Genomic DNA, 13,327 nt, shown 5'->3' on the forward strand with positions numbered 1-13,327 from the left:
ATTGATAATTACTGGATAAAGGAGATAGCATACAGTAGTCAACTGATTGGTGTTTAAAGGACAGTGAGTTTTAAAATGTACTAAATTAAGCTCTCTTATTTTGGAATATAGCTGTGGGATATAAAACTAAGTGACGGGACTGGAGCGGTGATGGCCCAGTGGTTGAGAGTGCTCGTGGTTCTTGCAGAGGACCCAGTGTGGTTCCCAGCACCTGTATCACGTGGCTCATAACCATCTAAGTCTCCCGATCCAGGGGCCCCAGTGCCCTCTTTGACTTGCACCGGCACAGACGTGGTATAAATAAACTCACACAGATAGAAACACACATACATATAAGTAAATCTTAAGAGTGCATGATAAAGTTACTCCCCAAGAAACTAATGTTCAAATTGCTTCCTTCTCTGTGTTATGTCCCTTCTTCAATCGGGGCTGTTCCTAAAGCTAAGAAGAAACTTCCCAGCCTGCTTGTCTTCTTGGAAAAGCCCTCCTCGCGCCCTAAAATCCTCGCAGCCAGAAGCTCTGCTCGGTGTAAAGAATCATGCACTGCCCTTCGCACCTCTACAAACACTGACTGATGAAGAAATGATGATGAAAGAGACAGGTCAGTAAACTTCCCAGCTTCATCCTACCACCCCTCTGGTGGAGCTCGGCCTACAGTGCGAAGCCAGACAGGACTGCCTGGAAGATGACGTTGATCTGTTGATCTGCATTGTCGTTGCTCTGTTTGGGGGGCTTAAAGGGAATTTGTTTTGTTTATCTTTGAGATGGGATCTTGCTGTGTTGCCTGTGCTGCTGTCCAGGGCTCTAGTAACCTTGTCTCAGCCTCCAAATAAGCTGGATTTAGAGTCATGAGAATGAAGTGTTTTATATAATTTTTTGATAAAAGGTAGTGCACAGTAATATAAAAACAGCAGCAGAGTAAAAGGCTAGGTTACAACTTAAGGCTTCCTCATCTCTGTTCCCTGATTCTCTAGTTCTTTCTAGAAGCTGCTTCCTTTCAGTCTCTTATTTAGCCTTGGAGAGAGGACATGATGCTAACCATCTCATAGTGCACAGGGCAAGCATCTCCACAATGAGGGCTTGCCCGCCCTCCCTACTCCAGAGCATTCTTAGTACTGAGGGAGAGAAACCTTCCTGTGTGTGGCCATGCAGCTACTAAAAGGTCCACGTTAGATGGGATGTGCTGGTGGAGTCGGGAGACAATAGATGCCTGGCATGGTGGTGCGTGCCTTAACCCCAGCATCCCAAAGTCAGAAACTAGCAGATCTTTGTGAGTTTAAGACCAGCCTGGTCTGATAGGGAGTTTCAGACCAACGCAAACTACAGTGAAATTCTGTCTCAAAAAATGTAATAATAAAAAGAGTAAGAGGAGGAGAAGGAAAGCAGAGAGGAGGTTGAATGTGTGTCTTGTGGTTGCCCTGAGTAACAGAATAAAGTGATAGGGAGAGCTCCTGGGCAGAGATGGACAGAAGACTCAAGAGACCTTTCCAGAAGGAGTAGATGAGTTTACATCAGTTTCCTTTGGGGAGATGAACTAAAACTCCAGGATAGGAGAATAAGGCTTTCGCTTTTCATTTTATACCTTCCATATTGTTTATATTTTTTTGCTCCAAAGGGGATTAGGGAACTGCTTTTTTCTGTATTTAAAGAAGGAAGTTGTAGTTTCTATTTTGGTTTTTTTAATATTTATTTATTTATTTATTATGTATACAATATTCTTTCTGTGTGTATGCCTGAAGGCCAGAAGAGGGCACCAGACCTCATTACAGATGGTTGTGAGCCACCATGTGGTTACTGGGAATTGAACTCAGAACCTTTGGAAGAGCAGGCAATGCTCTTAACCACTGAGCCATCTCTCCAGCCCTGTAGTTTCTATTTTGAAAGACTAAAATAGTCATGTGTATTTTAATTTATTGGTTAAAAAGTAGAAGTTTATCAAAAACTGTTAGTGAACTATTTCTTTCTTAAAGATATCCATCTTATCTACTTAAGCATAGACTTAACAGCAATTCTTTTTCCTTCACAGTTAAAAAATTTGCACAGGAACAAATTGCTCCTTTGGTTTCAACTATGGATGAAAATTCAAAAATGGATAAATCGGTGATACAAGGATTATTTCAACAAGGGGTATATGTTTCATAATTCTTGTTTCAAACTTTTTATTTGAATTTTTTCATATAATATATTTTTATCATATTCTTTTTCCTCCCCCCACCAGGTCTTCTCCTAGCTCCCTACCCACCCAACTTCATGTTCTTTCCCTCTCAAAAAAAAAAAAAAGACAAAAATTACCCATACAAAACCAAAAGCAACACAAATAACATGGACTACATTTTGTATTGGCCAACTACTTTTAAATACATTCAAAAATATATGCAGACTTTTTAATTGAGAGGTTATAATGAACAAAGTGAATTCCTCACTCCTAGACAAAATTATCTGTATTTCTTTTCAGTTAAGGTCTTAGTTGATTTTAGACAGTTAAAGGTTTTTAACTGAAATGATAGTGTAAATTGTAAATGCTTTTAAAGAAGTCCACTAGCATCTGGTGGAGTAGAGATGTGGGACACTCCTAACTCAGCATCCTACAGTGCACAGGGCAGCTGCAACAAAGAACTAGCTAATTCCTTCAAAGAGTACACATTATAGAAAATATGTGTGGCTTCTTGTGTGTGTGGCAGTCTTAAAGCAAAGCAATGTTAAATCTTAAACTTGATATCTGAGTTCCGCATTAACCAGATTTCCAGCTCTGTAATTCATATAGCCCTTCTGTGAGAGTATGGCATATAAAATAGATTAAAGTAGAATTAATCTGGCTGTGAGTAGGGTGTTATCAGTGTGGGAGCTCCATGGAAGAGAGTCTTGAAAGTCACCATGCTGAGCCGGGAAGTGGTGGCAAATGCTTTTAATCCCAGCGCTCAGGAGGCAGAGGCAGGTGGATCTCTCTAAATTAAAGTCCAGCCTGGTCTACAGAGCAAGTTCCAGGACAGCCAGAGCTGTTACACAGAGAAAGTCTGTCTCGAAAAAACAAAACAATCACCATACTCATTCCCGGTGTCTCCCTTCTCTAGGTGCTAATGGATTTTTTTTTAATATTAAGGATGTGCCAGAACTAGTCACTGCTACTCAGCACCACCCTCCGTGTCTTGTCTGTCACCTTACTGAAAAGTGGCTTTTGGCCATAATTTTTTTTAGCTTTATGATTTCATTTCTTCTTGTTTTAATGGGATCAGCTTTTGATGATCTTCCTAACTTTCTGTTATCAATGAAACACTTAGAAAACTGGAATCCTATGTGGAGACACAGTGGTTACATACCCAGAAGCTTAATGTGTAAGACAAAGAGCCCATGAGGTTACCTTCCAGCTCAGTTCTGCCATCACTGACAGAATCCATCTCCAACCCCAGCTTCTGTGGGAGGTCCTTTGGTGGTGTCACAGCTTGAAAATGGCTCTCCTGCCCTGGTAATTCTTATCTATAGTCATGGCCACGTGCGCTCACTGTCCCACCTCCGTAAACGGCTCTTACTACAGTAAGAGTTAGCTCACCTGCCTCCTAACTCTGTAGTCCAGTGTTAGTTACCAGTCACATATTTCCAGTTAAAGAGGACTGGTGACTTTTACAGAGAAGCAGTAGTGCTAACAGTTGCTCACGAGGGGGAATCTCTTTCAGTTCTCTCACGCTGCACTTTTCATCCTTCATGGTTCTGCCTTCATGTCAGCTACAGCATCAGCCTAACTAACATGAAACAGACAGCCTAATGACACATATAGCTGTAGCCCTAACTTAGCCGTGCTGTTGTAAGAGAACTGAGAGAGAAATGGAACATCGCCCCCTCGGCTACCAGATGTGGGTCTCGAGCCACTTGTCTGTGTCATCGTGTCCCTTTCCTAAAGCAAGGACAATTAAACCTAGAGCAGCACTAAGGACATTCCATGTCCCAGACTTAGACATTAAATGGCCACCGATTCAGAAGCCGCAAAAAACTAGTGTTTTTAATAAACTATTATTATAGTAAAATAGCTATGTCAAATTAAAATATCCATAAAATTTTAAAATTCAGAATATATGTGATGGGCTGTGGATGTAGCTTGGGAGGTGATGTAATGCTTGCCTAGCATAAGGGGCCCCAGGTAATTTATGTGTTTACAATTTATTTTTGAATTTTTACTTGTAAGAAGTTTCCCAGTATGAACAACTTTCCTGACCTGTCTCATCTTTCTCCTCTGCCATTGCTTTAGCTGATGGGCATTGGAATTGATGAAAAATATGGAGGAACAGAAGCTTCCTTTTTCTGCACTGTCATAGTGATAGAGGAGCTAGCCAAAGTGGATGCATCTGTGGCTCTCGTGTGTGACCTCCAGAACACAATAGTTAACAACCTGCTCGGAAAGCTCGGAACAGAAGAACAGAAGGCTACCTACTTTCCTAAACTGGCGACAGAAAAAGTGAGTTGAAATGACTTGCTGAAATGGACTGAGTCTACGTTTACAATATTTTGGGGAGAAAAGTAACTGCAGTATTGACTTTAATTATCCAAGACCACAATGCAGCACCATCCATCAACCAAGCAATGCTCGATAAATTGCTGCTACCAGAGAAACACATTCTACCTCTCATTTGTCATGTGGAAATTTAGGAAATAATTCATCAGATGATTCCTTTCAGCCAGGCATGGCAGTGCATGTTTGTAATCCTAGTACTCAGAGGCTGGGGTTCGAGACCAGACCAGGCTGGGATGGAGCTTGAGATCCTGTGTCAGAAGACATCAATACTTCTCTATGAATTCATTTCCCAGTCTCTTTGTTGAGATCACTTTTGTCTCGGTTAGGATTTCTATTGCTGCCAAGAAACACCATGACCAAAATGCAAGCTGGGGAGGAAAGGGTTTATATGGCTTACACTTCAGAACTGCTGTTCATCACTGAAGGAAGTCAGGACAGGAGCTCAGACAAGGCAGGATCCTGGACACTGAAGCTGATGCAGAGGCCATGGAGGGGTGCAGCTGACTGACTTGGTTCCCCTGGTTGCTCAGCCTGCTTTCTTATAGAAACCTAGAACCACCAGCCTGGGAATGGGAAGGACCCATCTAGTATGGTCTGGGTCCTCCGCCAGTGATCACTAATTGAGAAAATGCCTTATAGCTGGATTTCATGGAGGCATTTTCTCAACTGAGGCTCCTTCCTTCCTCTCTGATGACTCTAACTTGTGTCAAGTTGACACACAAACCAACCAGTACCACTTTCTACTAGAATTGAATAAAGTTAAGCATGTGTTATTTTGGGTTTTTTTTCTGGCTTCAAAATTGCATTGATCTTCCTGCATCATCTTCCTGAGTTCCAAGATGGCCATGGTTCTAAGTGTGCCACGGGAAGTCTTAATGAAGACAGACTAGGAAATGCTCCACAGCAATGTATCCCTAAATCCTTACTTTACCTTAGATAAATAGTCAGGTGCTTTTGAAAAAATAATAATCACAATTCTATTTTGATAAATATAGACTTTTTTTAAATACAGGGTCTTTCTTGTAACCTTGGCAGGTCTGGAACTTATAGACCAGGCTGACCTCAAACTCACAGAGATCTACCTGCCTTTGCATTCTGAGTGTTGTGATTAAAGGCATGCGCCACCATGTCCAGCCTAAATATAGATTTTTTTGAAAAGTAACTAAAGGTTTGTCTTACAAATGTCCATTTTTAAAGCTGGGCATTAGCAGTACACAGCTCTAATCCCAGCACTTAGGAGGCAGAAGCAGGTGGATCTCTGAGGTCAAGTCCAGCCTGGTCTACAGTGTGAGATCCTAGGACAGCCAGGGCGACACAGAGAAACCCTGTCTTGAAAGACAAAACAAGCCACTATGTCTACTTTCTCCTATGACTTGTTATGCAAAGAATAACTGCAATTAATTTTTCCCTCTCACATGTATAGCTTGGGAGCTTCTGCCTTTCTGAAGCTGGAGCTGGTAGTGACCCCTTTTCTTTGAAAACAAGAGCTGAGAAAAATGGAAATAACTACATCATCAATGGGTCAAAGATGTGGATTACCAATGCTGAACATGCAGAGCTCTTCCTGGTTTTCGCAAATGCAGACCCTGCCTCTGTAAGTTTAAAGAAAAATGTCTTTCCTCCCTCTTCTTACCTTTTCTCTTTTTTTCTTTTCCTTCTTCCAGTCCCTCTTTAGGATTTGACTTTATTTCCTTGTTCTGTAAAGTTGAATTGACCATTTTTTTCACTCTTAAATCTAAAATAGCCATTGTTGACAAACATGAATTACATAGAATACCACTCTTACTTATTCCTAATATCCTAGTCTTTTACTGAGTAGAACTTCAGTTTTCCTGTGTAATAATGAAGGACTTAAGTTCTTGTAAAATACACTTACTTTGAAGAATATTGAAGAATGTTACTTTAAGAATATTTTATTCAGATGGAAGAAAATCATACAGCAAAATGGTAAATTTGTTTTATTTTGTCTTCTGATTTGTTCAAGAATATTGAATTTAAAACATGGTAGTCTCATGATGACATACTTATTATAAAAATAATTTTTAACACCTATGTGGTTTCTGGAAAAGTACAAATAGTAGTAAGGTTCCTCTATGGGTAGCCTTGGCTGTCCTAGAACTTGATATACAGACCAGGCTGACCTCAAACTCACAGAGGGAGGTCTGCCTGCCTCAGCTTCCCAAGTGCTGAGGTGCGCCCTTACCACCACGTCTGGCAGAAGGTTCTTGATTTAGTAACTAATGTTTCCCGATTGTTCTGGTTTTGTACACACATATTACAATTCAGAGCCCTTCAGTCTTTATTACTAAGGTCCAGGTTAGCTTTCTTTCCTTTTTGTACCTGTGTGTACCTGTGTAGATGTGGACACAGCTGTGGGGGAATCAGACGTCAGTCTCCTACACTGTGTCTCGGGAGCTGGCCACGTGTATATGTGTTTGTCTGTGTGGGGGTATGTACACATGGGTACGGGTGCCCACGGAGTCCAGAAGATATCAGATCCCCTGCAGCCGGAGTTACAGGTGGCCGTGAGTCACCCGTGTAGTGCGGGGAACCAAACTTGAGTTCTCTGAGAGAGCAGTATGTGCTCTTAGTTACTGACTCCTCTCTCCACTCCTCCCACCCAGCTCTTTTTGAGGCATTAGCACCTAGGCCTCACTGGTAGAGCTTGGCTGACTGGCCAGCAAGCCCCAAGGATTCACCTGCCTCTGCCTCCGTAGCATGGGTGTTACAGGCACATGCCACCATGCTCAACTCTTTGCATGGGTGCTTCGGATCAAACCTCTTGTTGGCCCAGCAGCACTTTACCAGCTGAGCCATCTCTCCGGCCCTGTAACTTTCGTTGTACTTTGAACTCTTTTATGTTTGTTTTAAATTTTAATTTAGTTTTTATTTTTTTTTACGTGTGTGAGTGTTTTGCCAGTGTGTACATTTGTGAACCACATGCATGTCTGATGCTCATGAAAGCCAGAAGAGGGAACCGGATCCCATGAAACTAGAGTTGCAGACAGTTGGGAGCTACAATGTGGGTTCTGGGAACCAAACAAAAGTCCAAGTATAATCACAGTTAAAATTTTTCCAGGGATACAAAGGCATCACCTGCTTCTTAGTAGACCGAGACACAGAAGGTTTCCACGTAGGAAAAAAGGAAAACAAGTTGGGCATCAGAGCTTCTTCCACCTGCCAGTTAACATTTGAAAACGTCAAGGTAGGTATTCCAGAATATTCTAGAATGTTCAGTAAAAGACTGGTGAGAAATAAGCCTTTTATAGGACTATAGGAAGTATACAAGAGAAATGTCAAAACAGCAAGTGGTGTAAACGTGTGTGCACAGAAGAGTCCTTGGTGGAACTGGCTAGCAGTTAAGCCCCCCTACTAAGGGCATTTTTCACAAGAGTCGAGACCCAGAGTGGAAACTTTTCTGTCCAGCCTCTCACCTAGAAATCAACTGCCAGAAGTTAACCTCACATATTGTCCTTACAACGTACACACTTCTGAAACATTTACACTTTTTACGCTTGGCACTTGTGAACCACTGTGTGGAGGAGGAATTCTGAGGTCGGTACACCGGTGGCCACAAGATGGGGATGTTGCTCAGAGAGAGTGGAATGCAGGCAGGCAGCAATCTACAAAAGATCTCCAGGATGCTGAAGCTGAGCTAGAGCACACCTTGGGCAGGGTGGGGCGTCACAGATGTTCCACTGCACATGTGCATGGAGGTGCTGAGATGTCTTTACAGATGTTCCACTGCACATGTGCATGGAGGTGCTGAGATGTCTTTACAGATGTCTTTGGGCCTCGCTCCTTCTTTCTTCTACTTTCCCTTACCCTTCTCTGTTCCTCCCTGCTCTCACTCCTAACTAAAGTGAAGTATTTTCTATTGTTCCTATATTATATTAAGGATATTTTTGCTTTATGTGTATATGAATGCTGTTTTGTGTATTCACACATGAGAGAGAGAGAGAGAGAGAGAGAGAGAGAGAGAGAGAGAGAGAGAGTGTGTGTGTGTGTGTGTGTGTGTGTGTGTGTGTGTGTGTGTGTGTCTGGTCCTGGGAGACCAGAAGAGAGTGTAGGAACCGGAATTATAGACAAATCCTCTGAACCACTGGTCCATCTCTCCACTTCTAGTATTAATTTTTTATATTATGAAGAAATATTATAGTTTGTTGTCTTCCTTTCTCCTCCTACTGAGCAGGAGACTGTGCACACTCACACATGTGTACTCACAAAAACACACACACATACCTCAGCAGACTTTTCTGAAAATGAATTGTCTCAACAGAATAGTTTCTTACTCTTGCCTTTGAAAATACTTCATATTTTTGAAGTTTCTAATAAGTTATCTCACAGCATTAACATACAAATAGGAATTGAAGGTGAGTTGTTATCCATTTTTGTTATTGACCAATTATATGAGATTACCTTTTTCTAAACTCATTCATTCACTAAGTAGATTGTGCTTTGGCTCAGGAGTTTGCAAGAGTGAGCAACACAGACTTGAGGAAAATAGTGAGGAGACACGAAGTCAGCTGGCACTCAAACTGGACTTTGGGCAGTATTTTTTCTTAATTGTGTTAGATTTTCTTTTTTTTTTTTTCTGTGTGTAAGTGCTTTTCCTGAGTACATGTATGTGTACCACATGGGTGCCTGGTGCCTTCAGAATGTCAGGTCCCCTGAAACCGGAGATGTGGATGGTTGTGAACCACCATGTTGAGTGCTAGGAGTTACACTCAGGTCCTTTGGAAAAACAAGCACTCCCAACCGCTGAGCCATCTGTGCTGCTTCTCTCACTGACGCTTACTCAATACTGTGATAGAGTATTACCACACGAACAGCGTATGTGTATGTGTATTTTCATGTTATATATATTTAGAATCAAAACAAATTGTGTAAATCTAAATTTAGAAGTAAGTATACATTTGTATTTTCAGGTTCCAGAAACCAATGTTTTGGGAAAAGTTGGACATGGTTATAAGTATGCCATAGGAAGTCTTAATGAAGGTAGAATAGGAATTGCTGCACAGGTAAGTCACATCTTAGCTCTTGCTCATTTCGAGCCAATTAAAGCTTTTTAAAAAAAATGCAATAAGAGCAGTATCTGGAAGCTCGTGAACACAAGGTGGCACCCTGCCCTTGCATGAGGAAAAGGAATGGGTTCAGATGATTTCTCTCAAATTGTACTTTGGCAAATTTTATAAGGTGTCCAGAAGAACAAACAGTGGCTTAGTGATAGATGTTTTCTACTTTGAAACCATCACAGTATTATCTATTACCTAGACCAGTAACTTCCAAGTATATTACATCATAAATATGGCATTATTTTTCAGTTAACTTTTCAAAACCTGAAATTGATTTTTTAGAAATTTTTAAAATCAAAAACAATCATTTTATTATATAAAGATATATAGTCTGTTATGTGAGGTTCCATACATATATATGCACACCTGTATATATAAACCTAGTCACAACCCTTAATGTATATTATATCATATCATACACACTCACACACACACACACACACACGCACGCACGCACACACACATATAATTATCACCACCCCTTCATCCTATCAGATTCAGGATTCATGACAGCAAGTTTTTTTTAGTGATCCATTTCCAGGGCCATCTATGTGAGCATTGGGTTGGGGCTATGCACTGGAGCCTCCTGGAGTTGTCAGTGCGGTGCATACACAACTGAAGGCAATGACTCACCCCCACCAAAACCCATCCGTAGCTGGTTGTTCAACAGCGAAAGTTGGGGTCCCCTAAGTCCTTCCTGAACTCAGTAATAGTCAGACAAGTATTAGTTTTTAATCAGTCACGAAGATTACTAACTTACAGCTTTTAGATTTTGATATAAATTACATCTGTTGAAATAGTTGAATGTTGAATTATTATTCCTCCACATTTTTCTGCTGTTCTTAACTTCATTAACAAACTGGTTCTTTGTTTTTTTTTTTTTTTAGTGGGGGGAGTTGCTGAGGATTAAATCCAGGACCCCAAACATACTAACAGTCTGCTCTACCTCTAAACTATACCCTAACCTAACAAACTATTCTTAGATCAAGATTGAACTTCGGTTTCTGACAAAGCTAGAAAGCATGCTGGCATACCTGTGCTTTTAAAGGTTTTCTTGTTATAAAACTTCATCAGAAACAGCATTAGCTCCACATGGTTCCTAGACATACACATAAGATAGAAGTTCTGGCCGTGGAGTCTATGGCATGAGCTTCACTCCAATTACCCTACAATCTCTTATAACCCAGTGAAATGCTAAGAGCAAGTGCATAACGTGTCTCAGTGGGGCTTGCAGAGGACAAGGTATGTGTACAGTGAGCTGGAGTCCCTGTCCTCAAAACTCTATAGTTGCAGAGAATTTATTTCTTTACTTTTTAAGACGGAAACATTTTGCCCAGATAGAAATGCATGTTTTCACTCGCAGTTGATAAATTTCAATGGGTAAGCCAGTGATGTTGGCACAAGGTAAGTCAGACATGTTGGCACATGCCTGCCACCCCAGTTCTCTCAAGGCTTGAGGCAGAAGGGTTGAGAACTTGAGGATACAGATGGCAAGTTCAAGGCCAGCCTGGATACATAGCAAACCTATCTAAAAAAACAAAAGCAGGGGCTGCTCCTCTGGAGAACCAAGGTTTGATTCCCAGTACACATGTGAAGGCTCACAACCAGCTGTAACTCCAGTCCCCGGGGATCCAGTGCTCTGTTCTGCCTCTGAAGGTCCTACAAGCACATATTGTGCAGACAAAGTGTCCATACACATTAAAAATGATGAAAAATATTTAAAAATTGAAATCAATCTTCCCATCTGTAGAGAAGTGCGGAAGGTGACATCATCTGTAACCACAAAAATCTTGCTGCCTTGTTTTAATTTGGGATTTGTGGAGGCATTGGCCTTTTAATTTTAGATATGATCTTCTGTTCTCCAAAGAATACTAAATAAAAGCTAAAAGAAAATGTGAATGAACACTAATGAAATATTGATGTTTGTGAGCATTTCCCCTCCCCCCCAAGCTTAAACTATTGATTTTTTTCTTTTTTTTAAAAAACCTACATAGTTTGACATAATTAGATAGTGATTTACTAGCTCCCTAATGTTGAAGTTTAGAAACCATTTTTAAGCTTGGCTCGTTCAATAGATATGGAAATTGGTTAGCAATGAGACAGTTCAGCTAAAATTGTTACCCCATCCTGACTTGTTCTTTGAGCGTGTAAATTAATGTTTTTACCAGATTCTTTCATGAGTTGTCTGAACAGAGCTTTTTAAAATCCTGATGTTTTGGCACACTCCTTCATCCCCCCTTCCTCCCACTCAGTGGTAGAGTGCTTGTCCATACCCTGGATTTTCCCTCTCTGGACTTAAAGCAAAACAAAAACAAAGAAGAGAAGTGTCATTTCGCATTTGGCTTTGAGGACCCGAGAATCAGTCTGCCATCTCGAGTCTTGGGTCAGTTCTGGTCTTAGCTCTGAGAGCTCACCTTCTGCCTAGTAGATCGGATTTTGGAGCAGTATCCTGGTTTTATCAGCATAGCTGTAGCAAAGATTTGCCTCTGTGCTAGAATTAAATACACTCACTCCTCCATTTATGAAATCAGTCCATCCTGTCTGCAGATGGTCAGATGAAATGGGTAAAGGTATACAGGGAATACCCAACACATCCCACTCTGCATTCCCCTTCTTCCCTTCCCCAGTGATTCCGTCTCCCTTGAAAGGAATTGCAACTTGGGTAACTAAAAGCATAACTTGAACTTATAACCAAATACATTTTGATCTTTTTTTTTTCTGTCTCTCTTTTTAACAGATGCTAGGACTGGCCCAAGGATGTTTTGACTACACCATTCCATACATTAAAGAAAGGAGTCAGTTTGGCAAACGAATATTTGATTTTCAGGTGTATATAACTAAACTCTTTCTGTTTTCTTGGGCTTTCCCTCTTCCTGTGTTGAAAGCCATGGAGGAGTCCCCCAAGGATGTTTACTTGGGAAGAGAAATAGGTCTCATGGCACACAGCTGTGGCCACCTTAATCCTTTCCACCAGCAGAACCATAGACCTTGGGGCAATTGCTACATGTTTGGGATGCCGTGGTGGGCACTGGAGAGCTGTCTCCTCACCACCTCAAAAGTCCGCCATCTCTTGAGTTCACGCCCTGGCTCTTCCACATACAGGCTCAAATGACTTTATCTGAAATGCCTGGCACTAGAAAGGTTTTAGGCTTTTAGAGTTTGGGACGTTTTGTGGACATGGTAAGATATTCTGGGGATGTGAGGCAAATCTAAACAAAATTCATTTATATTCCATATACTCCCTGTATGTAGCTTTGAGGTCATTTTATACAATGCTTTTAATAGTTTTATATATGAAACGAAATATCATGGGTTGAACTTTCTACTTGCGGCACCATCGAGATACTCAAAAGGTTTTAGATTTTGAAGCATTTTGGATTTCTGATTTTTGGATTAGGACTGCTTGCCCTGTACTGGCTATAGCGCCTACAACCACCCCCATCCTACACAAGAGAAACTGGGACACATAGAAGATGGGTTCCCAAAGCTGTGTAGCTGCTGTAATGTTTTGTCATGGCTTCTAGTCTAATTTCCATTTCAATGTAGCATAGTGTCTCAAGATAGAGATAGGTTCCAGGTGGCAGCAGGAAGGGCAAACAGTGAGACAGGTTAAAGGGGGCTTTTGATTTTCCCTGTTAGCTAGGAGTCAGTGTTGCTTCTTCTTCTTCTTCTTCTTCTTCTTCTTCTTCTTCTTCTTCTTCTTCTTCTTCTTCTTCTTCTTCTTCTTCTTCTTCTTCTTCTTCTTCCT

General features: G+C 41.1%; 1 protein-coding gene across 1 annotated transcript in view; it reads left to right on the forward strand.

Moving 5' to 3' along the window:
• Acadsb (acyl-CoA dehydrogenase short/branched chain) overlaps positions 1-13,327 on the forward strand; it is a 43,802-nt gene that overhangs the window by 20,137 nt on the left and 10,338 nt on the right. The window contains exons 2-8 of the mRNA XM_005351387.2: positions 442-601; positions 2,027-2,127; positions 4,241-4,447; positions 5,928-6,098; positions 7,584-7,709; positions 9,433-9,525; positions 12,317-12,406. Coding sequence (XP_005351444.1) covers positions 442-601; positions 2,027-2,127; positions 4,241-4,447; positions 5,928-6,098; positions 7,584-7,709; positions 9,433-9,525; positions 12,317-12,406 — 948 coding nt within the window. The remainder of the gene's footprint in view (positions 1-441; positions 602-2,026; positions 2,128-4,240; positions 4,448-5,927; positions 6,099-7,583; positions 7,710-9,432; positions 9,526-12,316; positions 12,407-13,327) is intronic.

Source organism: Microtus ochrogaster, chromosome 8, assembly GCF_000317375.1.
Source record: "Microtus ochrogaster isolate Prairie Vole_2 chromosome 8, MicOch1.0, whole genome shotgun sequence".
Classification (NCBI taxonomy): domain Eukaryota; kingdom Metazoa; phylum Chordata; class Mammalia; order Rodentia; family Cricetidae; genus Microtus; species Microtus ochrogaster.